The sequence below is a fragment of the Canis lupus genome, chromosome 10 (genome assembly GCF_048164855.1).
Source record: "Canis lupus baileyi chromosome 10, mCanLup2.hap1, whole genome shotgun sequence".
Classification (NCBI taxonomy): domain Eukaryota; kingdom Metazoa; phylum Chordata; class Mammalia; order Carnivora; family Canidae; genus Canis; species Canis lupus.
The window spans coordinates 29203085-29229729 of NC_132847.1; the positions used below are offsets into that span (position 1 = coordinate 29203085).

Consider the following 26645-nt stretch of genomic DNA (forward strand, 5'->3'; position numbering starts at 1 on the left):
GGAGAAGGTAGAGAAAGAAGTAGCAAGCAGTGCAGAGAACACAGTTGTGCTATATATATGGATTTTTTAAAAAAGATTTTATTTACTTGAGATACATAGAGTGAAAGAAAGAGCATGAGAGGGGGCAGAGAGAGAGGGAGAAGCTCAGGGAGCCTGCAAGCAGGGAGCCTGATGTGGGGCTGGATCCCAGGACTCCAGGATCATGACCTAAGCAGAAGGCAGATGCTCAACTGACTGAGCCTCCCAGGCCCTTCTAGATTTTTTTCAAATAGACCCTTACTGTAGTCTTTAATCACACTGGATTTAATTAGATACTTGATGGGCCAGGGGAACCCAGTTTTATTAGTTCCTTTGCCACATGGTTCCTTATATTTTGACCTCCAGGGTTTGAGACCTGGCAGGAGACTTAGGCACAGAACTGGGCTGTGTTCAGCACCAGAGCTAGTGTACGGTAGGTGAGATGATGCCCACAACTGTTTGTAAGGGAGGGGAAGGGTGCCCAGAGATGGCAGTGAGGGTACGTGCTCGCTGTGTCATTTCCTTTTATATTCCATCAGCCTATGGTGCAGGCTTAGTGTGGGACATACTTCTTACTGGGATCTGCACACCCTTGTATATGTTCTTTCCATATGTTCTCTGAGCCAAATGTTTCATTAGTAGAAGCTCTTAGCATCATGTATTGGAATATAATGCCTATTTTTAGATTTCAAATTGCTGTTGCTTTGGGTAATTATTACTATAGCATTGGCTTTTGACATTGGTCAAAGCATAATCCCTTTTTAAACTCATTTTGTCGGTAAGTATATTCTTTACCAAACTCTGAGATCTCACGGTAATAACTATGAAGGCTCTGTGGTGCCATGGTGACTTTCCCACTCATGTCTGTGGGAGTTTAGAGAATAAGTTGAAAGATAGAAATTTAATTGAGAATTCTAATTGAGTAATCATGCAATGTAAGATTTGTTAACAGCCTTTTGTTTCACTCCTCAGGAAACAGTTGCTTAAGCACATCTATAACAGAAGAAATAGAAACTAAGGATAACCAAGCCTGTGGTATAATCCTACCTTCACATCCCAGTGAAGCTGGTGATTCCCTATCTAGTGGCCATGTGACATCTAAGGAACCAGACCCACCCAAGCTTCCATGGCCAAAGTCACCTGAGTCGTGCTCCTCAGTGGCAGAAACTAACAGTGTGTTGACAGAGGGAGAAGAGAGTGATGTGGAGAGCCGCAGGAGTGGCCTTGAACTTGGGGAAATCCCAGCGATCTCCAGTGGGGAGAGAAATGGCCTCGAACTCCCTGGAGTATGTGGCAATGTCTGTTTTTACTATATTTATTGTGTGGTGAGAGTACTTTCTGGAAGACCATGCTGTGCATCTAAATCTTGCTATAGGGTAGAAATAACCTTTCACATTAACAGGTCTGAGTCATACTTCTTTTGATGACTGGGAGGTAAGCCTTTTGTGACTTTGGGCTCACATGGTGATAATTCAGGTAGTATGGAATTTTTGGCTACGTGCTGTAGTTTAATTTTTGTTCTCTTTACCTTTTCCTAAAACTGAACTTTGGTTTTATTTTTTTTGTTTCTTAATTTTAATTGTCATGTACATACTTACATATTTCTTATTTTTGATGACTTTCTTTTTTAAAATTTTTTTTATAGATTTATTTTTTATTGGTATTCAGTTTGCCAACATACAGAATAACACCCAGTGCTCATCCTGTCAAGTGCCCCCCTCAGTGCCTGTCACCCATTCTCCCCCATCCCCCGCCCTCCTCCCCTTCCACCACCCCTAGTTTGTTTCCCAGAATTAGGAGTCTTCATGTTCTATCTCCCTTTCTGATATTTCCTACCCATTTCTTCTCCCTTCCCTTCTATTCCCTTTCACTATTATTTATATTCCCCAAATGAATGAGACCATATAATGTTTGTCCTTCTCCGATTGACTTATTTCACTCAGCATAATACCCTCCAGTTCCATCCACGTTGAAGCAAATGGTGGGTATTTGTCATTTCTAATGGCTGAGTAATATTCCATTGTATACATAAACCACATCTTCTTTATCCATTCATCTTTCGATGGACACCGAGGCTCCTTCCACAGTTTGGCTATTGTGGCCATTGCTGCTAGAAACATTGGGGTGCAGGTGTCGGCGTTTCATTGCATCTGCATCTTTGGGGTAAATCCCCAGCAGTGCAATTGCTGGGTCGTAGGGCAGGTCTATTTTTAACTCTTTGAGGAACCTCCACACAGTTTTCCAGAGTGGCTGCACCAGTTCACATTCCCACCAACAGTGTAAGAGGGTTCCCTTTTCTCCGCATCCTCTCCAACATTTGTTGTTTCCTGCCTTGTTAATTTTCCCCATTCTCACTGGTGTGAGGTAGTATCTCATTGTGGTTTTGATTTGTATTTCCCTGATGGCAAGTGATGCAGAGCATTTTCTCATGTGCGTGTTGGCCATGTCTATGTCTTCCTCTGTGAGATTTCTCTTCATGTCTTTTGCCCATTTCATGATTGGGTTGTTTGTTTCTTTGGTGTTGAGTTTAATAAGTTCTTTATAGATCTTGGAAACTAGCCCTTTATCTGACACATCATTTGCAAATATCTTCTCCCATTCTGTAGGTTGTCTTTTAGTTTTGTTATAATTATAGATTCATATGCAGTTGTAAGAGATAATACAGAAAGATCTGGTGTCCCCATTTCCCCCCAGTGGTACCTTTTGGAAAACTGTAGTAGGATATCACAGGGATACTGACATTGATTATAGAATGATTCTCTTACCTGTAATATTAACCATACTGGAAATGATTCACATGCAGCTCTGACTGCCTCCTGCCATCACTTAGACCTCTGGGTTGCAGGCTTCCCACAGGCTCTAGTTTTACTCACCTGGTCTTTTTTTCCCTTGTCTCCTCTTGAGCTCTGATTCTAGGACCAGGTTGACCTTTCTGGTCCCACCTGCTGCCAGAAACAAGCGTTTTGCCTCTCAGAAAACTCAAGACCCCTCTTGATTGCCAGGCACTCCATTCCAACTCTTTACAGAGGGCCTCCCTGTTCTCATATGTTCTTGTTCATTTATATGCTTTCATTTATATATATATTTAAGATTTTATTTATTTATTCATGAGAGACAGAGAGAGAGAGGCAGAAACATAGGCAGAGAGAGAAGCAGGCTCCTCATAGGGGTCCCGATACAGGGTCTCAGGATCTGGGATCATGACCTGAGCTGAAGGCAGACGCTCAACCATTGAGCCACCCAGGCGTCCCTATATTATATGCTTTCAGTATAAACTGTTGCTTTAATCGTAAGATTGTGAATGGACCAGGCAAGCTCCGATTGTGTGTAGTAGTGTCAGAATTCATGGCCCTTTGTTGACCTATACAACTGGATGAGAGAATTTGAGGACACAAGAAGAGTATCAGTTGTTGGAGCTGACAAATTGAGCTGGTCACTGGACAGACCCATTTCTTGCATATTTCATCTCACCACAGGCATTGTCACATGTTTGAGTTACAAGGGATATTAGATGAAGAAATCTGGGGATAGTCATACTAGTTTTAAAATATCAAATAAAATATAGATAATTTGCTAATTTGACCCAATAACTTTTACCATTTTATGCATCATTGTGTATCCTACTGAACTATTAAATATTTATCAAAAACATAAGAGAAATAGAAAAATAAAATATGATCTAATTTATTTGAAATGGTTGCTAAGGGAAATTTGAAAATAGTTTTCACATAATAATAAGCAAAATTTACAACTTAATTTCACATGGGGATTAAGCGCAGCTAAGCAGATACTGGGTTTCTTTGTGGAATGGTGAATGAGTCAAATGCCTGTTTAAATTACATTTACTCACATTCTTTAAATTAGAATGGAACCCAAAGTAACTTTTCTCTTTCCTTGTTTTCAGTGTTGGCGTGTTGGTGATTCTACCTTCGGTGCCTTTAACTTTCATCCTAACCTTTTTTTTTTTTTTTTTAAGATTTTTAGTCATTTATTCATGAGAGACACAGAGAGAGAGGCAGAGACATGGGCAGAGGGAGAAGCAGGCTCCATGCCGGAAGCCTGATGAGATACTCAATCCTGGGACTCCAGGATCATGCCCTAAGCCGAAGGCAGATGGGTTTAACCGCTGAGCTACCAGGTTATTCCAACCTTATCATTTCACTGAGCAAATGCTCCCAGCTACTATGGAGGCCCAAGTGACTTGGTTTGCTCCTTCACAGAATCAGCTGTGTGATACTCTCTTCTCACACTGTGCTGTCAGGCAGCCCTTCAGAGCAGTACAGACCCACTTTGTTCTCATGTGGTTTTGACCAGTGTTTCTTAGTATGAAATGTAATGCTGTGTCTATGCGTATAACACTTCAGTCAGACTTCCCAAGAAATACTATTTTTTGAACAGTGTCTGTCTATAACTGGGCTCCATGTTCTTCCTGCAATACACTGATTATGTTCACACCTTACATGCTGTTCTTGTTGCCCTAAATCCTTCTCTGAGCCCAGACAGCTCCCTCAGTGCACTCAAGATTCAAATGTCTCCTTGTCAGAAAGGCCTTCTCTGATGACCCCGTGTAAAATAGCTCCCTCCCATCTCTTTCCATTCTTTTGTTCAACCCTTTTTTCTTTATTGCATCTTTCTTTCTTTTCCTTTCTCTCTCTCTTTTTCTTTTCTTTTCTTTTTTTTCTTTTCTTTTCTTCTTCTAAGATTGATTTATTTGAGAGAGAGAGAGAGAGAACTTGTGTTTGCACACATGAGTGGGAGGGGCAGAAGGAGAGGAAGAGGGGATCTAGCAGATTTCACACTGAGTGCAGAGCCCGAAGCAGGGCTCCATTTCACCACCCTGAGATCAGACCTGAGCTGAAACCAAGAGTCAGAGGTTCAATGGATAGCGCTCCCAGGCACCCCTACTGCATATTTCTTAATAATACCTAGTAAACATACTTCTTATTGTTTATTGTCTATGCCTTCCTCTTTTGTAATGCACATTTCTTGAAAGCTGAGACCTGGGGTAGTTTTTCCTGCTGTAGCTCAGTTCTAAGGAACAATGTGGCATATAGTGAGGACTTGATAAATATTTCATATTAATTTTTAGGTAGAGGGTGTTGGTGGCTCAGTGGTTGAGCGTCTGCCTTTGGCTCAGGTCTGATCCTGGGGTCCTGGGGTTGAGCCCCACAGGGACTCCCTGCTCAGCAGGGAGTGTGCTTCTCCCTCTGTTCTCTGCTTGTGCTTTCTCTCACTATCTCTGTTGCTATCTCTGTCTCTCTCCCTCAAATAAATAAATAAAATCTTAAAAAAATTATTTTAGCTAGTATGAACCACAGATAAATCTCATCCGGTATTACTTTTTTCTTTTTTAAGAGCAGGGGGCCTGGGAAGAGCTGGTGTGGGGAGAGAGAGAGAAAGAGAATGAGAGAGAGAAAGAATCTCCATGCCCAGTACAGAGCCTAATACGGGGCTTGATCTCATGACTCTGAGGTCATGAGCAGAAATCAAGAGTCAGACATTGAACTGACTGAGCCACCCAGGTTCCCCTCATTCTGTGTTCTTTGACATCCTTTCCTTAATCCCAGCTTTGATGAGAATGTTGTCACACATTTTCTCATAATCCTGTTTTGGTGTCCGAAGCTGGTGTAGTTTTTCTACTTCTAGCCACTGCTTTTTCAGCTTACCAAGGACATTTCTGAGACTCCTTTATTCCCTAGTCAATTATTGATGCAGATCCATTAGTTTCAGACTCTTTCTCTGAGCATCTCCCTCCTTCCATCTCTTTTTCTCTGTTTCTGATTGCATGGGCAAGAGAGCTTATAAGTAGATGTTATCTGAAGATGTCAGGGTATATGTGGTTTTTCATATACCCTTGGAAGGAAAATATAGTTTGGAGAGACCAAAAAATTTTATGTAAAATTTAAGTGGTTTCAAGATGACAGTAATATACCATATTAAAAAAATTCTTTACATTTCTTACTTGATCCTCAGAGAAGTGGTCATTCATTTCTCAGTGGAAGGAAGTATACAGGCTCACTTTGGCAGTATTGCATTCTGGGTGAAGATAGAAAGCAAAATAATCTGCCAGATTTTCACACGTGGCCAGTACAAGGTGACCAAATGCCATAGTTCTATGTTGTTATGATTTTATAATTCTAAATATAGATTAGTTTGGAAGAACTTTTGAAAACTTGGTAACTGCTGAGTTCATTACAAGTTTGATAAGCCTACCCTATACCATAGATAGTAGTTTAATATGCAGTGGAAGGACAGTTAATTGATCTCTTGGAAAAATAACTAATAGGATGGGTTCCTGTTTCTTTTGACTTATAGGTTTTGTTTGTTTTTTAAATAAAGGACTAATTCCCCAGCACATAAATAAGTATAAGAATTCTTTATAATTAAATTGTCATAAATCATTGTGAACCATAGTTTTTCATTCATAACAATGTTTAACTGTGAGTGTTTCTTTTCCATTTTTGTTCTGTGACCAGAGAATAGAAGGAGAAACCAAAACTGCTAAAAGTTGGCGCCATCCTCTTAGTAAGCCTCCAGCAAGATCCCCACTGACTCTGGTGAAGCAGCAGGCAATAAGTGATGAAGGTGAGTTTGTGATGTTTTGCAGTGTTTATTCTGTGTATACTATGTGGTATGCAGCATTTATTCTGTTTGTTATAACAGACTTGTCTAAAAATTGCTTGGTAGAGAAGAAATTTGACCAAATTGTAAAGATATACATAAGGAAATCATAAGTAATAAACAGTTTACATACAAAAGGAATTTGGATTTTAAGGGTAAATTCATGCTTCATATAAGCTGGCTATGTTCCTAGTCAAAGTTTTCCCATTTTATATGATGGGATAAAATTGGTCTTTTCTGACATTTGCCTTAAGATACTCTAGAGGAAGTTGAGAACCACTTCTCTAAAGGTGTCAGATCACAGAGTTACCATGCGGTAGGTTTCTTTGCATTGTCTTTATTTTTAACTTGAGTCCTTCAATATTTTTAACACCATCTTGAATAAGAAACCATGTGCAGTGCCCTCCATATCCTGTTATGCCTGGTTTGTGGTGAAACATCCTTTCTCCTTAACTAGATTTTACTGACATGGCTTGATGTGAAGTAGTTTCATTTACAACCAGTTACTATTCCTGGACATAGTACTTATCTGTTTGTTTTACCTGGCTACCCTTTTTACTTCTCTTTCTCTCTTTTTCCAAAAATGTCTTTTTGTTGCTTTCAGTTAAAAATCAGACCACTGACTCACTGTTTCTTTCTTGCAAGCATCTCATAACACATCCGGGTGTGTGTGTGTGTGTGTGTGTGTGTGTGCTTATTTTTCTTTTCTCTAAAAAGATCGATTGAAATAGGTTTTCTATAAAAAGCCTTTCTTCAAAGTATTGTCCTTTACTGGTGCAAATTGTTAACATCATGTGCTTGTGATGATGCTCTCAATGGAGTAATATGAACCTTGGGTTCAGGCTTCTTGTTTGGTTTGAATACAGTCAGCAGAGTAGACATCTGTAGCAGATTTTTTTCTTTTTTGCTGTCTACTTTTATACCCTATGTTTAGTTAGGAAAAAAGATCATCAGTGTAGGGATCAGTGATTGTAGCAATTTCTGTAACACCAGCCAAAGGTGAAATTCTGTATCTAGTAATAGAAGTAGTGAAACATATTCATGTTTATTTCCATATATCATCATGTTCATTTCTTCTTTCTCTTACTTTATTGTGCTCAGCACAAACCATTTTCCTCTTAGTGTCAAAATAAAGGACAATTCTGTATAAGGTAATTACTGCTTACCATACATTACTTTTGAATTTTAATTACCCTTCTTCATCATCGGCTGTGTTTAGTGTAGCTTTTTGGAAAGGAATGGATTATACTAACACATAAGGAAAACTACTTTCTCCAGTTTTCTTATTTTGATGCAAGCCATCATAAATTGGCCCAGCGTTTCTCCATGGAGAGCACTTCTGGTTTCAGTCAGTATAACTTACAAAATTTTTAAATGAATTGGTTTAACAAAGGCATCTCAAGAGTTTAAGGTTAAATGTCTTGATGAAACATTGGGGTGATTGTACTTTTTTGCAGCCATAAGCTCTGTATTTTAATATGTTAAGGACATAGTAAAGGATCCTCTGAGGATTTTTGAGAATTGAAAAGAAAAAAATCAGAATTTTAGTGATGCTAAATATTTTTGCAAGTTTCCATACTAACAAGGGGGAATATCCTGTGTCCAGGAGTAAATTATATTTGACCCTTAAGCAACACAGGTTTGAATTGTGCAGGTCCACTTTTCGGTGAGTTTTTTCCAATAAATACAGTACAGTACTATAAATGTATTTACTCTTCCCTATGATTTTCTTAATAAAATTTTCTTTTCTTATCTTATTGTAAGAATACAGTATATAATGCATATAATATACAAAGATTGGTTGTTTATGTTATTGGTAAGGCTTCTAGTCAACAGTAGGCTATTATTAGTAGTTAAGTTTTGGGGAAGTTCAAAGTTATATGTGGATTTTCAATTGCATGGGGATTTGGCCACCCTAACTCTCAAGTTGTGCAAGGGTCAAGTGTATATATATCATGGGACTCGTGAATGTTACTTCTGCCTTTTGCCTCTGTGTCTGGTACAGTTGGAAGTGAATGAACATCATTATTAGAAAATGATGAACTGTGGGATTAGTGCTCATTGGGAGTACACAACTCCAAATCCAGTTTCTTTTGTGAATTTTTCTACCTTGACCACTAGACTCCTCTTGCATTCCTCATATACAAGTAGGTGTATGTCAGTCAGGAACATAACTAGATTAGAACATCTGAGAAGTTGTATCTCAAAAACAGCAAACAGTGTCTTCTGCTGGTAAATGAACATTTCTCTATTGAAGCTGGAATTTGACTCCCTAACAGAAATATAGCAAAGGGGAAAAATTTTGATCCAGCACCTCTGGGAATTTATGTGTAGCTAGGAGCTAAGAGTCACTGCTAAGTTGGTCTTCTCAAAGGACAGTGAAGTGACTCTTTGATATTCAAATGATCTGAAACTATAGAGACCATTCTGGTTAGTGGAAGATCCAGTAAACACAGAATCAGCAAGGATTTCCAGGCTCTCAGCCTGTTCTTTTCTGGAAGATTTTCTATACTTACCAGCAAAACAGTGTTGTTTCTGGTAGAGCAGAGAGGGTATATTTAAGAAAAGAATTATGTTTAAAATATAACATAAAAGCCTTTACATAAAAACTGGTATGTAATTATTTTTTTTTCTTCTTTTTTTTAAAATAAATTTATTTTTTACTGGTATTCCATTTACCAACATACAGAATAACACCCCGTGCTCATCCTGTCAAGTGCCCCCTGCAGTGCCCGTCACCCAGTCACCCCCACCCCCCGCCCTCCTCCCCTTCCACCACCCCTAGTTCGTTTCCCAGAGTTAGGAGTCTTTATGTTCTGTCTCCCTTTCTGATACTTCCCACACATTTCTTCTCCCTTCCCCTCTATTCCCTTTCACTATTATTTATATTCTCCAAATGAATGAGACCATATAATGTTTGTCTTCTCCGATTGACTTACTTCACTCAGCATAATACCCTCCAGTTCCATCCACGTTGAAGCAGATGGTGGGTATTTGTAATTTCTAATGGCTGAGTAATATTCCATTGTATACATAAACCACATCTTTTTTATCCATTCATCTTTTGATGGACACTGAGGCTCCTTCCACAGTTTGGCTATTGTGACCATTGCTGCTAGAAACATTGGGGTGCAGGTGTCGGCGTTTCATTGCATCTGCATCTTTGGGGTAAATCCCCAGCAGTGCAATTGCTGGGTCATAAGGTAGCTCTATTTTTAACTCTTTGAGGAACCTTCACACAGTTTTCCAGAGTGGCTGCACCAGTTCACATTCCCACCAACAGTGTAAGAGGGTTCCCATTTCTCCGCATCCTCTCCAACATTTGTTGTTTCCTGCCTTGTTAATTTTCCCCATTCTCACTGGTGTGAGGTAGTATCTCATTGTGGTTTTGATTTGTATTTCCCTGATGGCAAGTGATGCAGAGCATTTTCTCATGTGCATGTTGGCCATGTCTATGTCTTCCTCTGTGAGATTTCTCTTCATGTCTTTTGCCCATTTCATGATTGGGTTGTTTGTTTCTTTGGTGTTGAGTTTAATAAGTTCTTTATAGATCTTGGAAACTAGCCCTTTATCTGACACGTCATTTGCAAATATCTTCTCCCATTCTGTAGGTTGTCTTTTAGTTTTGTTGACTGTATCCTTTGCTGGGCAAAAGCTTCTTATCTTGATGAAGTCCCAATAGTTCATTTTTGCTTTTGTTTCTTTTGCCTTCATGGATGTATCTTGCAAGAAGTTACTGTGGCTGAGTTCAAAAAGGGTGTTGCCTGTGTTCTCATCTAGGATTTTGATGGAATCTTGTCTCACATTTAGATCTTTCATACATTTTGAGTTTATCTTTGTGTATGGTGAAAGAGAGTGGTCTAGTTTCATTCTTCTGCATGTGGATGTCCAATTTTCCCAGCACCATTTATTGAAGAGACTGTCTTTCTTCCAATGGATAGTCTTTCCTCCTTTATCGAATATTAGTTGACCATAAAGTTCAGGGTCCACTTCTGGGTTCTCTATTCTGTTCCACTGATCTATGTGTCTGCTTTTGTGCCAGTACCACACTGTCTTGATGACCACAGCTTTGTAGTACAACCTGAAATCTGGCATTGTGATGCCCCCAGATATGGTTTTCTTTTTTAAAATTCCCCTGGCTATTCGGGGTCTTTTCTGATTCCACACAACTCTCTGAAGAAAGTTCATGGTATTTTGATAGGGATTGCATTAAACGTGTATATTGCCCTGGGTAACATTGACATTTTCACAATGTTAATTCTGCCAATCCATGAGCATGGAATATTTTTCCATCTCTTTGTGTCTTCCTCAATTTCTTTCAGAAGTGTTCTATAGTTTTGAGGGTATAGATCCTTTACATATTTGGTTAGGTTTATTCCTAGGTATCTTATGCTTTTGGGTGCAATTTTAAATGGGATTGACTCCTTAATTTCTCTTTCTTCAGTCTCATTGTTAGGGTATAGAAATGCCATTGATTTCTGGGCATTGATTTTGTATCCTGCCATGCTACCAAATTGTTGTATGACTTCTAGCAATCTTGGGGTGGAGACTTTTGGGTTTTCTATGTAGAGTATCATGTCATCGGCGAAGAGGGAGAGTTTGATTTCTTCTTTGCCAATTTGAATGCCTTTAATGTCTTTTTGTTGTCTGATTGCTGAGGCTAGGACTTCCAGTACTATGTTGAATAGCAGTGGTGAGAGTGGACATCCCTGTCTTGTTCCTGATCTTAGGGGAAAGGCTCCCAGTGCTTCCCCATTGAGAATGATATTTGCTGTGGGCTTTTCGTAGATGGCTTTTAAGATGTCGAGGAATGTTCCCTCTATCCCTACACTCTGAAGGAGTTTTGATCAGGAATGGATGCTGTATTTTGTCAAATGCTTTCTCTGCATCTAATGAGAGGATCATATGGTTCTTGGTTTTTCTCTTGCTGATGTGATGAATCACATTGATTGTTTTACGAGTGTTGAACCAGCCTTGTGTCCCGGAGATAAATCCTGCTTGGTCATGGTGAATAATTTTCTTAATGTACTGTTGGATCCTATTGGCTAGTATCTTGTTGAGAATTTTTGCATCAATGTTCATCAGGGATATTGGTCTGTAATTCTCCTTTTTGGTGGGGTCTTTGTCTGGTTTTGGAATTAAGGTGATGCTGGCCTCATAGAATGAATTTGGAAGTACTCCATCTCTTTCTATCTTTCCAAAGAGCTTTAGTAGAATAGGTATGGTTTCTTCTTTAAACGTTTGATAGAATTCCCCTGGGAAGCCATCTGGCCCTGGACTCTTGTGCCTTGGGAGGTTTTTGATGACTGCTTCAATTTCCTCCCTGGTTATTGGCCTGTTCAGGTGTTCTATTTCTTCCTGTTCCAGTGTTGGTAGTTTGTGGCTTTCCAGGAATGCGTCCATTTCTTCTAGATTGCCTAATTTATTGGTGTATAGCTGTTCATAATATGTTTTTAAAATCGTTTGTATTTCCTTGGTGTTGGTAGTGATCTCTCCTTTCTCATTCATGATTTTATTAATTTGAGTCTTCTCTCTCTTCTTTTTAATAAGGTTAGCTAATGGTTTATCTATCTTATTAATTCTTTCAGAGAACCAACTCCTGGTTCTGTTGATCTGTTCCACAGTTCTTCTGGTCTCGATTTCATTGAGTTCTGCTCGAATCTTTATTAACTCTCTTCTTCTGCTGGGTTAGGGTCTATTTGCTGTTTTTTCTCTAGCTCCTTTATGTGTAAGGTTAGCTTTTGTATTTGAGTTCTTTCCAGTTTTTGAATGGATGCTTGTATTGCGATGTATTTCCCCCTTAAGACTGCTTTTGCTGCATCCCAAAGAGTTGTATCTTCATTCTCATTAGTTTCCATGAATCTTTTTAATTCTTCCTTAATTTTCTGGTTGACCCTTTCATCTTTTAGCTGGATGATCCTTAACCTCCACGTGTTTGAGGTCCTTCCAAACTTCTTTTGTGATTTAGTTCAAATTTCAAGGCATTATGGTCTGAGAATATGCAGGGGACAATCCCAATCTTTTGGTATCAGTTCAGACCCGATTTGCTACCCAGTATGTGGTCTATTCTGGAGAAGGTTCCATGTGCACTTGAGAAGAATGTGTATTCAGTTGAGTTTGGATGTGAAGTTCTGTAGATATCTGTGAAATCCATCTGGTCCAGTGTATCATTAAAGCTCTCGTTTCTTTGGAGATGTTGTGCTTAGAAGACCTATCGAGTATAGAAAGAGCTAGATTGAGGTCACCAAGTATAAGTGTATTATTATCTAAGTATTTCTTCACTTTGGTTATTAATTGATTTGTATATTTGCAGCTCCCACATTCGGGGCATATATATTGAGGATTGTTAACTCGTCTTGTTGGATAGATCCTTTTAAGTATGAGATAGTGTCCCTCTTCATCTCTCGCTACAGTCTTCGGGGTAAATTTTAGTTTATCTGATATAAGGATGGCTACCCCTGCTTTCTTTTGAGGACCATTTGAATGGTAAATGGTTCTCCAACCTTTTATTTTCAGGCTCTAGGTGTCCTTCTGTCTAAAATGAGTCTCTTGTAGACAGCGAATAGATGGGTCCTGCTTTTTTTATCCAGTCTGAAACCCTGCGCCTTTTGATGGGGTCAATAATCCCATTCACGTTCAGAGTTACTATTGAGAGATATGAGTTTAGTGTCATCATGATATCTATTCATTCCTGGTTTTTGTGGATTGTTGCACTGAACTTCTTCTTAAAGGGGAATTTTAAGAGTCCCCCTTAAAATTTCTTGCAGAGCTGGTTTGGAGGTCACATATTCTTTCAGTTCCTGCCTGTCTTGGAAGCTCTTTATCTCTCCTTCCATTTTGAATGAGAGCCTTGCTGGATAAATTATTCTTGGTTGCATGTTCTTCCCATTAAGGACCCTGAATATATCCTGCCAGCCCTTTCTGGCCTGCCAGGTCTCTGTGGAGAGGTCTGCTGTTACCCTAATATTCCTCCCCATAAAAGTCAGGGATTTCTTGTCTCTTGCTGCTTTAAGGATCTTCTCTTTATCTTTGGAATTTGGAAGCTTCACTATTAGATGTCGAGGTGTTGAACGGTTTTTATTGATTTTAGGGGGGGATCTCTCTATTTCCTGGATCTGAATGCCTGTTTCCCTTGCCAGATTAGGAAAGTTTTCAGCTAGAATTTGTTCAAATACATATTCTGGCCCTCTGTCCCTTTCGGCGCCCTCGGGGACCCCAATTAAACGTAGGTTTTTGTTCCTCAGGCTGTCGTTTATTTCCCTTAATCTATCTTAATGGTCTTTTAATTGTCTGTCTCTTTTTTCCTCAGTTTCCCTGTTTGCCATCAACTTGTCTTCTATGTCACTCACTCATTCTTCCACCTCGTTAACCCTCGTCGTTAGGACTTCTAGTTTGGATTGCATCTCATTCAAGTGATTTTTAATTTCTGCCTGATTAGCTCTAAATTCTGCAGTCATGAAGTCTCTTGAGTCCTTTATGCTTTTTTCTAGAGCCACCAGTAGCTGTATAATAGTGCTTCTGAATTGGCTTTCTGACATTGAATTGTAATCCAGATTTTGTAACTCTGTGGGAGAGAGGACTGTTTCTGATTCTTTCTTTTGAGGTGAGGTTTTCCTTCTAGTCATTTTGCTCAGTGCAGAGTGGCCAAAAGCAAGTTGTATTGGGAAAGGGAGGAAAAGACAGGAGAAAAAGAAGGAAAGAAAAGAGAAAAAGAAAAAAGGAAGAAAAAAACAAAAAAAAAAAGAGAAGAAAAATAAAAGGTGGAGGAAGGAAACAAATCAAAAAGCAAAAAAAAAAAAAAAAAAAAACCACGGGGGAGTATCTTCTGATTCTGTATACTTTAAGTCCCTTGACTTCCCCTGGAACTTGTCCGTCTAGCTGGTCTTCTGGTGGAGGGGCCTGTTGTGTTGATTTTCAGGTGTTAGCACTTGGGGGAGCTTCTCTGCCCCCTGCCTGGTGCAGGGCTCAGTGGGGGTTGTTTACCCCGTGAGGCCCAGGAGGAACAACTGCAGTGGCAGCGGCCAGCTCTGGAGTCCTGGAGTCAGCTCCTGCAGTGACTACAGAGCTCTCCATCTGCAAGGCCTGGATGCTCCGGGGTGGGGCCGCTGATTTGCTCAGCTCGGGGCAGGAGTGTCCTTGCTGTCCTGGGCCCTCCCGGCCCATGCCTGCCCCCGGGGGCGGCCGGATCCTGGGCTGTGTCCCGGTGCCCTGTCCTCTGGGGCCTGCGCTGTTGGATTCGGCTCCTGGCCGCACAGCCCCCTCCCTGCGGAGCCACCGCCCAAGCCCTGCCGCGCTGCTCCCGGAGCCATGCAGCTCCCTCTGCACGGAGCCTCTTCCTCTGCCCGAGCCCCTCTGAGCTGCTCCCGGGCCCTGCAGCCCCGTCCAACGGAGCCGCCGCCTGAGTCCCTCCGAGCAGCCCTTAGGGAGCTCGGCGCACTCTCCCCAGGGCGCAGGTGTCTATTAGTGTCCCCGGAAGCCTGAGGGCATCCCCGCCCCCATGGGGTCCTGCTCTAACTCCCTGCGGGCGCCTTTCTGCCCGGGAAGGTTGGTGCAGCTCCTGCTTCTCCGGGACGGGGCTCTCCTGTCCTGGGGACACTCGCCCCGGCCTTAGCCCGGCTCCTCGCGGGGCCCCTCCCCCTTGGAGGCCTTTTGTTCCTTTATTTCTTTTTTCTCCCCGTCTTCCTACCTTGATAGAAGTGCGAACTCTTCTCACTGTAGCATTCCAGCTGTTCTCTCTTTAAATCTCAGGCCGAATTCATAGATTTTCAGGATAATTTGAAGGTTATCTAGGTAATTTGGTGGGGACAGGTGATTTGGAGACCCTACTCTTCCGCCATCTTGCCCCTCCCTCCTAATATCTAATTCTTCTTTGTTTTTGTTTTTTGTGAAAAAAATCTTAAATGTGTACTGAATATTTTATTATTTATAATTGAAAAGAAATTTCTAACCTGCCTCTGGTTTCCTTTTAACTGAAATGTTTTTCAGTTGTATTTTCCTAAGTTAGACAGCTGTACAACGTGATCCTGGAACATGGATTAATACTCTATATTTTTTCTGTTTATGAAAGTAATTAATAGAAATGTTGAATTAAAATGTAAGAGAGAAGACTGGATGGGTCATTTTTAGTTTTGAAGCATTTCCTTATTCCTCCTCTTATGATATGTCAACCAACATAATGGCATATTCCTGTTCTCCAGTTTCAGCACTTTGTGGTTGAGTGCCACCTGTAAGGAAGGAGAGTGTGCATGCAGTATTGGTAAACTAGGCAAGCTCCAAGAACACTGTTGCCTGGCCTCGGTACTAGGAGTGAGGGGATGGACTCATTGTAGGGTTGCAAGCTCAGAAATCTACCACAATATTTCTTTTTCCTTGGTTGGTGAAGATGAGGGCTCAAAGGGTCTCACACATTTCCCTTAATATTCCAGCCTTGATGCAGGATAAGTGACTTTAAGGCCATCATGATCCCGTACCAGCTTCGCTTTTCAGCTTCATTCCTCTCAACTACCCTCCATGAATCCTCCTTTTCATCCATTCAACATTTTTCCCTTCTGAATGTAATCTGCTTGTTTACTTCGATGCACTTCTGCCAACTATTGCTTCACCTGTGCTACTCTCTTTTCCTTCTTGAACCAATCTCTGCTCACCACTTATTCCTCCTGTCCATACCTCTGCTGTCTTGTTATATGTATACTTAGCTCTAGTATACCACCAGTATGCCACTTGTCACTTTATATTATGCTTCATTATTTGTCTGTCTCTCTGAACTCACTCCTTTCATCTTGCCTTCCCAGCCTAGTTTAGAGTTAACCACTGTGGCTTAAATCACCTGTGGATTCAAAAGCAAGAAAGCCCTGGTGATCAGTAACTTTGAAATTAGCCATTAGTCAAATACTTTAATATGATATATACTGTCATGTTAAAGGAAAATCTAAGTTCTTGTTCAGGAAATATTCTCTATATGTGTATGTGTATAGGAAAACACACAGTTTTAATTAGCTGAATACATATCTTAGCTCACCCAGTCTTGTATTGCGACTGTATTAGAATCTTCTTTACCATTGTGCCAAATCCTAGGACATGTTCAAAGTTGAAATGAAACTGCCATGTTACAGACATGGCTGATGCTTTGGAGACCTGAGGGCTCCCAGAGTAATGATATCCAAATGGGGCAGTTGCTTGCCTAGCACTGCAGTGTGTATTTGTATTTGTTACTTTTCTTCCTAGTTTGAGGTCATTCACATTCACAAATGTCTAACTCCTCATGTGTTTGCTGACTGGGGTTTTCATCAGCAGCACTTTAATCGTGCTGACAGATTCCAAACCTCCTCCTATACTGATATACTGAACATGAATTTTGTCAATCGCCTTGCCTGACCCCTCATGGTTCATTCTTTGTTCTCTGAAGCTCTCATCCTTCATATATGTATGCATTTCTTTTAAATTTACATTTGTAAAATTTCCAGCTTTTCCTACCATCGACTTTTATGATGTTTACTGCTTTTGTACTTCCTGTGCACCTAACTCCCTTGGTGAGTTGATAAGGTTAATGTTTCTCAAGCAAGTGTGCACTAAGGGCAGCCCTGTAAACACATAAGAGGCATCATGAACAAGGTAGTGGCTGATATAGTAATATTCCATATAGTGATCTCTACTGCTGCTGGTGGCACTTGAAGTTGACATACTCATGCTGTCAAGTCAGTTTTGTTGGAGAGTTTTAAAAGTAAGTTGAAAGTTTATAAGAAAACATATAAGATTGTTATCACGTGATCTTCGTTTTGTTTTGTATATTGGTAATTTTTCATTTTCAAACACATTTTTTTTTTTAATTTGGGCAGAAAAAGTATTTTAAAGAGACATGGAGTGTCAAGGTGTGATGGATTAGATTACCAAATAATCCTCCATTTGCAAAAGAACCAGAAATAATTGATAAAACAATCAACCTTGGATGCCTGGGTAGATCAGTCGGTTAAGCCTTTGGCTCAGATCCTGGTATGGAGCTCCACACTAGGCTCCTTCCTCAGGGGAGAGTCTGCTTCTCCTTCTCCCTTTGCCTCCCCCCAACCCTTGGTTTGTGCTCTCTGGCTCTCTCTGTTAAGTAAGTAAAAATAACTTAAAACAAAAGAACATCAACAACAAAAATCAACCTTCCACACTCATGGAGGGGCAAAGCCATATCAAATGTTTGTCCCTGCCTACAGTCCTGATCAGCTGGCTGCAGCTCTCTGTGAGCTCTGAGACCTCCCTGCTTTTTTTTTTTTTTTTTATAAATTTTTATTTGATAGTCACAGAGAGAGAGAGAGAGAGAGAGAGAGGCAGAGACACAGGCAGAGGGAGAAGCAGGCTCCATACACTGGGAGCCCAACGTGGGATTCGATCCCAGGTCTCCAGGATTGCGCCCTGGGCCAAAGGCAGGCGCCAAACCGCTGCGCCACCCAGGGATCCCGACCTCCCTGCTTTGATAGCTGTGTTTACACAGTACGGCTATAGCATCATCAGCCACGTGGCGTTGTTTTGAGAATTAAAACATTGTGTGGAGCACTCAGAGCAGTGTTTGCATGGAGAGAATGTTTGTGCTTATTGTGATATAATCCTGAAGAATAGGTAGAAGGTTGATAGTTGAGCTAATCCAGGGGGGATTCAGAGAGAAACAACCTCACAACCTCACGTTGGTAGAGGAGATCTCCTGCTGTGGCTGTTTGGGGTAAATATGCTGGGAAATAGGGAACTTCATAGGATCCCACAGACACACAGAGCTGACCATAACAGGCAAAGGACGAGAGGGCTTGCTACCTGGGTCTGGGCTGGAATGGGGAAAGGGGATAGGTAATAAGAGAAAGTCATCCTAACAGTTCTTAACCATAGGACTGCCGTCACATGTGTGTCTTATGCTAAGTCAGAAATTTAAAGTCAAAGTGGGTCTCAGGCATCTAGCAGAAACAATTACAAAATCTTTTGAACCCACTCTAAAGTGGAATCTGCTTTACTACTGGAAAATAGACTCTGACTAAAGTCCTGGCCTAGATGTCCCTTATCAGTTGTTTGGGGTTTTTGGTTTTCAAAGATTTTACCTATTTATTTGAGAGAGAGATAGAGGGCACGAGTGGGGGGAGAGGGAAAAGAAAAGGGAGAGAGAGAAGCAGACTCTCCCTGAGTGGGGAGCTCAATGCAGGGTTTGATCCAGGACCCCGAGATCAAGACCTGAGCTGAAGTCAAATGCTAAACCCAGTAAACCACCCAGGCACCACCCACCTCACCCTTTCATCCCCGCTTTTTTCAGTTTTCTGACTGATTTTGGCTTCTGTTTCTACTTGGGTGAAATATGAGAATTTGCCAGAAAAGATTGGGATTTCTAACTTAGGGGCTCAGGAATGGATTTTTGGCATTTCAAATACCCTAAAATGACATGTGGTGATATGTTGAGTTCATCCCTAGTGGACCAAATTTTTATTTCTAATTCTTCAACTATAATTTTATGATTTATAATTATATAGAAAGGTTGAAAGATCCAGATACTCATCTGTAGCATGTTTACCCAACTACAAAGGTGACCGCACCTACAAGTTTGAAAATTGACAATATTCAGATTAAAGCCCTGCCATGGCTCTAATTTTCTCTAATCTGAACTGTCTGGAAAACTCTTTATAAATCATCAATTCAGCAAGTGCAGTACAGTAATGAGCTGCTAAGCATCTCTTTGAAATTAAAGACAGCTTAGACCTTGATCCCTATCTCTGTAATGTCTGAGTGCCTTGAGGGTTAGATTAGGAGTATATTTCAGGCAATGTTACAGCAATTTATTTTTTTAGACAATCTGTCTATATTAATATTATAATTGATTTAGTAATGGATTAAATATTTAAATATAGAGATGGAAGAGATAGAAATTGCTGCCTTACTTACAGATTATTCTTGGCGTTTGACAGTTATTTAACCCATTTAACCTATTTCAAAATATTTTAGTTATTTTAAAGAATAAAATGTATACATATAAGCATAATTAAGCATAATTAAGTAATCTCAGAAATGAAAATCTGACAAAATTTGATTACTTTCCCAAGCGGTTTTCTCTGTTTCACATTCCTTTGGTTAAAATGCTCATGTTTATGATGTAGTTGCATGCTGAATCAGTCTGAAGCACATCTTCCCACAACTGGAACTACCCACTGATTTCACTTCATTAGAGATTTTTGTTTTCTTCTGGGATTGCTTGATAGTTCCTGTGATATTTTCTGAAGTTTAGCCTTTGTCATTCAGTCATTGTAAGTGCTACTAGTGTACGAACTGGTTCCTGGGCACTTTGCATTTGTTCCTCTAACAAAAGGACATTTTTTAGAATTTAAAAATGTTTCACTTACCTTTGGTAGGTAGTTGTTTTAGGGGAGAATTATGCCCTTTAGTCTCTGGCATACTGTAATTCCCTCCTTTCTAACAGAATTGGTATAGATCTGCCAGTCATCATTTTATTTCTTTTATTTTAAGGATTAGTGGATATGTTGACCAAATATAATAGTGATGCCTTTTATTGATTCAAACTTTACAAATATTATCTAAGTACTAAGTTAGATAACAATTGGGACACCTGGGTGGCTCAGTGGTTGAGCATCTGCCTTTGGCTCAGGGCATGATCCCAGAGCCATGGGGTAGAGTCCCACATCGGGCTCCCTGCATGGAGCCTGCTTCTCCCTCTGCCTGTCTCTCTCTCTCTCTCTCTCTCTCTCTCTGTTCCTCTCATGAATAAATAAATAAAATCTTTAGAAATCAATCAATAAGATAACAATTTTATTTTAAATATTGAAAGCACCCATTTGTTTATTTTACCAGATGGTAATGAGTACATGACTTTTAATGGTGGCAACCAGAAACCTTGTTCTGGTCTTTCCTTGGCTGTTAATAGCTATGTGGCGCTGGAGAACAAAGTCATGTAATCTCTCTGAGGCTTATCATGTTCTCATTAGTAGTCCTAAATTTTCTTTCAAACCCTAAAGTTTCATTCAAACTTGAATATTATGAATATGTAATAGAGGATACTATGTAGTCTAGTCCCTTGCCCCATGTTAGCCTTTCATTGAAAAGCAAAACATTGAAGTATAGGAACATCCTTCATCAACAGTGTTTCCCCTATGTAAAAATTTCCCTGCCAGTTTTAAAAAACAATTGCCGTTTTATGACTGACTGTTGCATGTCATGCTCCAAATGTTATTAATTTTTACATAGTGATCTCTTTCTTCTCTTTGTTCCATCAAATCTTATTTGCTTGAGGTAATATTACACTTTCATAATAAGCACAGTTGTATTTTTGTCTGTTTAAGCAATAAAACAACAACTTCAGCAGATTACTAAGTAGATTGGCTAGGAATGTCTGTTGATAGGTCACAGCCTGTTTTCCTGCATTATGTGGACATAAAACATTAAATGTTGTTGGCACTCAGATTTAATGGATATTTTATCTAGCACTCAGCTGAGTAATAATTGTCAGGCATTCTCAGTTTAGCTTGATTTCTCTGTCAGTAAATTCCATTGGAAGCTCCAATGGTGTTGACTTTTATTGCAGAATGGGAGATAAAAATAAAAAAACACCTTGCTTTTGTTATGCTACTGGCTTCATAAATGTTTGATTGAATTAGAGGGAAAAATGCTAACTTTTAACTTATATGATTGCTTTCTGTACTTTTTAGAATCAGTGGCTGGCATGAAGTCTTATGATGAGGCATCTGAGTGTGCTATAAGCATTGGGATTGTAAAATGATAGTCAAGACTTTGATTCTTTTGAAATCGTGTGTTTTGTTACTCTTAAAGTCTGATAGAAACATCTGAGGATTATCTTTTGGTACTACATAATTGTGGTACGTTCCATTCTTTTTTTTTTTTTTTTTTTTGGTACGTTCCATTCTTTAGAAAAATATTGTATTAGGTTGAAATGTTTGAAATTGTCAATATTTTATTTTTTATCTACAGAAACTGTAACTTCACACAACTTAATGTATTATTCTACATTTCCTTACACTTGTACACAACCCCCTTTCCCTGGAGACAGAGATGTCTTAACCCTGTAGGCCACTCGATTATCCCATATTTTGTACCATATTTTCTGAATTTTTATTGCCACCTTTTGTTTGATTGTAAAGCTAATTATGACGATCAAGAATAAGTATGCAAAATTTACAGAGTTTACATAGACTAAAATTTAATTTTATGATTACTTGGTGGTCTTCATTTTCTTTCTTTTGCCTCTGATTGTTGAAAACTTAGTCCTGAGCTGGCAGTGTTCTTTCTGCAGGCTGATATTTAGGGACCGTTGTCCTGCTTTTAGGAGGGGAGTTTTCATTGCTGGGGGTTGGGAGTGATAGCTTAAGTGACATGTGAGTGAGTGATCAGGAAGTGGCCCACTCTGTCGTCATTTCAATTCTGTATAGTGTTGTGGGTTTTGTTTTGTTTTTCTTATATCTTTTCTGCTTATGTTTTCATTTTGGGGAAACATTGTCAAGATTGGACCATGTAGTGATTTTGCCATGCTAATAAAAAGGAGAAAAGGTTTGCTATAATAGGTGAACATGTTTGAATATTACTCAAGTATTTCCATAATTGTTAATATCTTTTCTTGAGGAAATATACTTTATAATGACTGTAAGTAAGTTTGCCTAGGGATCTAGAGTAAGAATCTTCTTGGGAGACAACAGTGAGTACAGAGGCCCCCAAGAGGCACTGAATGTGGCATGTTGGAAGAGCAGCAAGAAGCATAGCTGATAGGATTACGTGGTGGCTTTAATTGTGGAGGCAGAATAAACATTTGCCACCTTGTCATCTTGTTATTTCTGTGCCTTCTCTCCAAGTAGTCAGGGTGCCTGTTTCCCTAGTAGTTGGCATCATAGCCACTCCACATGAAGTTCTTATTTGTCTCCTAAGCAACTGTTTTGTTTAAAATGCCAAGCAGTTCTGCAGTGCTTGGGTCAAAATGTCTCAGGATCTTGCTGCCTTTATGTAGATGACCAGGGCTGACTTTTAGCTAAGGGGAGCTTTTGTTTTGCATGTAAATTGCAACATGCTAGTGGTTCTTTGCTTTGAGATCTTGTTCAGCCAGTTTTTGACTTTGTATTATAGATGCTTTTAATAAAATAGTTTAGGAAATTGGAGATTTCTCTCATGGGAAATTTTGAACTCTTTGAAGGTAAAGGACTATTTGTTTTTATTGCTAATTTTCAGCATCTGTCCTATTAGCTAGCACACTGTGAGTTTCATAGGCTCAATTTTTGACCTGTCTTTGTTTTGTTTTGTTTTAAAGATTTTATTTATTTATTACTGAGAGAGACACACACACAGGGAGAGAGAGAGAGAGAGGCAGAGACACAGGCAGAGGGAGAAGCAGGCTTCACGCAGGGAGCTGGACGTGGAACTCGATCCCGGGTCTCCAGGATCAAGCCCTGGGCTGAAGGCGGCGCTAAACTGCTGAGCCACCCAGGCTGGCCCTTTGACTATTCTTTGATATGATGCTCAGAAAATTCTCCTTGTGCTACCATGTTGTCAGCTAGTTTTCCAAAAGTAGGGCAGTTTTCCTTTAGGAGTTTTCTTGTTCCCGTCCTGACCACAATGTGAGAACTGACCATGCCGTACTCTTCCTGTTGTATACATTTCTGGCAATTGTTATATATAATTCTTGAAGATAGATTATTCTGTTGAGAAAACTGAGCTCAGAGACTTTAAATCACTTGTCCAGGGCCACGAGGCTGATAATTGGTAGATAACAGGCTTTAAATCCTGTCTTGTTTCTAAGTTTATACTCTTTCTACTTTATCATGTTAGGAACCCCTGGTAACAGCCCCAGTCCTGAGAGAAGAAGCTGAAGTGAACACATATAAAGATGTATTTCTAAGAACTGGCCATCTGTTGGCAAAATAGACCATTCAAAGTAGTTCCTGTTGCTGTCTCTGTGTTTTGTAAGAATGTGTACATAGGTGAAATATAAGCTAACATCCTCTAACAAGTTTAAGTAATATTGATAATTATGGTAAAGTTCTCCATGAAACCCACCTCCTCACAGGTACTATAAGTATCAGGGCATTTTTGTGTAATAGGAATTTTAAAGGAGTGTGCTTTGGAATGTTTCTTTCTTTTTACAGATTTATTTATTTGAGAGAATGGGGGGGGGGGCGGTGGTGAGGAGCAAAAGGAGGGAGAGATTCTTAAGCAGTCTCTGCCCGGAGCACAGAGCCGGATACCAGGCTCAATCCCACGACCCCAAGACCACAACCTGAGCTGAAACCAAAAGTCAGATGCTCAACTGACTGCTTCACCCAGGTGCCCCTATTTCTGTTGTTTAAAACAGTGTATTGAACGAGTTGGAATGTATCCTTTGAAATGTTTTGACATCTCTATTATTGTAATGTTAAGCATAAAGAATAAAACTATGTCAATCCATTTAGTTTAAGAAGTGCTTTAGAACTGGGGTACCTGGGTGGTTCATTTGGATAAGCATCTGACTGTTCGTTTCAGCTCAGGTCATAATCTCAGGGTCTTGAGATCAAGCCCCATATGAAGCTCTGCACTCAACAGGGAATCTACTTGAGTTTCTCTCCATCTTGCTCTGCCCTTCCCCCTGTTCTCTCTCTCTCTCTCTCAAATAAATAAATATTTTTTTTTAAATGCTTTAGAACTAAAACAGAATTCTCTGTTATCCATGATCACATTAGCATTTTAGGGGATTTCATTTTTCCTTGGTATATAATTTAATTTTTCCTCTATGTCAATACTTCCCAGTAAAACCATACCTAAAAGTCCTATAAATTTTTTTTGTATTTTTTTTAAGATTTTATGTATTTATTTGAGAGAGAAAATGTGTGAGTGAGAACACACAAGCAGGGGGAGCAGCAGAGGGAGAGGGAGAAGCAGATTGCCTGCTGAGCAGGGAGCCTGACATGAGGCTTGATCCCAGGACCCCAGGACTATGACCCGAATCAAAGGCAGACACTTAGCAGACTGAGCCACCCAGGTGCTCCTCTTTTGTACCTTTGAACACAGCTTTACAAACCTTTGAAACTCAGTGATTCATAAAATCATTGAAATTCAGTTTGTGTACAGATTATTAAGTAGTCTGTATAGGAACAATAAACTACCCAAGTTTGAATTTATTTGTTTGAGCAGTTCATTTATGCCCTCGCTCTTCTCCCCTCATCCTCCTCCCCCACAATTTCTTCCAGGATATTTGAAAAAATATATAATGCCTCCCAGACTGAGATTTAGCTCAAGTACCTGAAAGTTAACAGATGCTATTGTGCTCTTCATAGCAGAGAATAATGCTCGAGCAGCCAAAACACATCACTGGAACATAACCCCAGCCACAAAATGGTTGTGGTGATTGGTAAAGGGAAAATCATACTATAGTAGAGTAGATGGCTTTTCCCATCTGCTGGATTCCATTAGTAAGTCCTGGCAACAGCCCTTCATTCAATAATGGCCCAAATGTTTTTCTGTTGAGAAATCTACTCGCACTTACTAAGCGAAATTTGTCAAAAAGACTTTACAGAGGAGTGAATAAATCTGACATAAGTCTGCTTTTAAACTGTTTTCCCCAATTCATAGGAGCTACCTAATATTATTCTGACTGCAGGTTTTTTTTTTTAACTTTAAAGATTGCATATTTTTATAATTACAAAAACTTAGAGATTCCCTTTCCTTTATTCCACATTTTTAAATATATTTTTATAGAATTGACATTCCCTCTCTATATAATTTTGCACCTGTTTTAAATTTATTAATGCAGTATTCATATTCACTTACTATTATATATGTATTCATATTTATTATATTTCAGTAATGCTCTTTAAAAGCATCTTTTCTAGGGGCACTTGGGTGGCTCAGTTGGTTAAGAGTCCAAGTCTTGATCTCAGCTCAGGTCTTGATCTCAGGGCTGTAAGTTCAAGCCCCGCACTAGAAACTGAATTTCATGGAGCCTACTTAAAAACCAAACCAAAACAAAACCCCATAAAACATCTTTTCTAATGCTGGCATAATAATGGCCATACCATAATTTATTTATATATTTCTAAATGAGCACTTTTAGGGGGATACTTTTGTAAAGGACATTAATCTTTTTATCATGAATAATATTTAGTGATGTTTTTGAATGACTAGGAGAATAAGGGCATTTTTCCCCCTGAAAATATAGATCTTTATATTCTATATATATATATATTCTATATATATATATATATAGAAATGTTTATATAATAAGAGGTAATTGAATGCCTGTGTAGATTAGTTCTTCCTCTTCCAATCTGCCTTGTCATGTTAAAAGTTTAATATTTAGGGCATATATTTTAGGTAATTTTCTGGATGAAAATTTTGCAGATGATGTTTGCAAAGACTCTGCTGCAGACCCCATAGATTAATGCTGGAGACCCAGAAGGGAAGGAATCATTGTCTGTTGAAACACTAGGTCTTACATAGTAATGGGTAGCAGCATTATGGCTGGTATCTCATGTAACCTATTGTTTGTTCTCTTTAGGTAAGAGTCTATTTTCTTGGTTTGTGTTTATTTCCCTTTTTCATTTGTTTTGTTTCATAACTTCACATATAAGTGAAATCATATGGTATTTTCTTTCTCTGACTTATTTACCATTATATTCTCTAGGTCTATCTGTGTCATTGCAAATGACAAGATTTCATTCTTTTTTATGACTGAGTAATATTTCATTATATATACCACAACGTCTTTATCCATTCATCTATCCTTGGACACTTGGCCTTCTTCCATATTTGGCTATTGTAAATAATGCTGCAATAAACATAGGGGTGCATATATCTTTTGAATTAGTGTTTTGTATTCTTTGGGTAAATACCTAGTAGTGGAATTATTGAATCATGTGATAATTCTGTTTATAATTTTTTGAAAAATCTACTATACTGTTTTCCACAGTGATTGCACCAGTTTGCATCCCACCAACAGTGCACAAGGGTTCCTTTTTCCACATCCTCACCAACACTTGCTTCTTGTGTTTGCTTTTAGCCATTCC

General features: G+C 39.4%; 1 protein-coding gene across 10 annotated transcripts in view; it reads left to right on the plus strand.

The window, feature by feature from the left end:
* KDM4C (lysine demethylase 4C) overlaps nt 1–26645 on the plus strand; it is a 411111-nt gene that overhangs the window by 222949 nt on the left and 161517 nt on the right. For all 10 annotated transcript variants that reach the window (XR_012037931.1, XM_072841283.1, XM_072841288.1 and 7 more), the window contains 2 exons: nt 991–1304; nt 6495–6603. Coding sequence is in view for 9 of the 10 variants with exons in the window: in XM_072841283.1 (XP_072697384.1) it covers nt 991–1304; nt 6495–6603 (423 nt within the window). In the remaining variant the exon portion in view is untranslated. The remainder of the gene's footprint in view (nt 1–990; nt 1305–6494; nt 6604–26645) is intronic.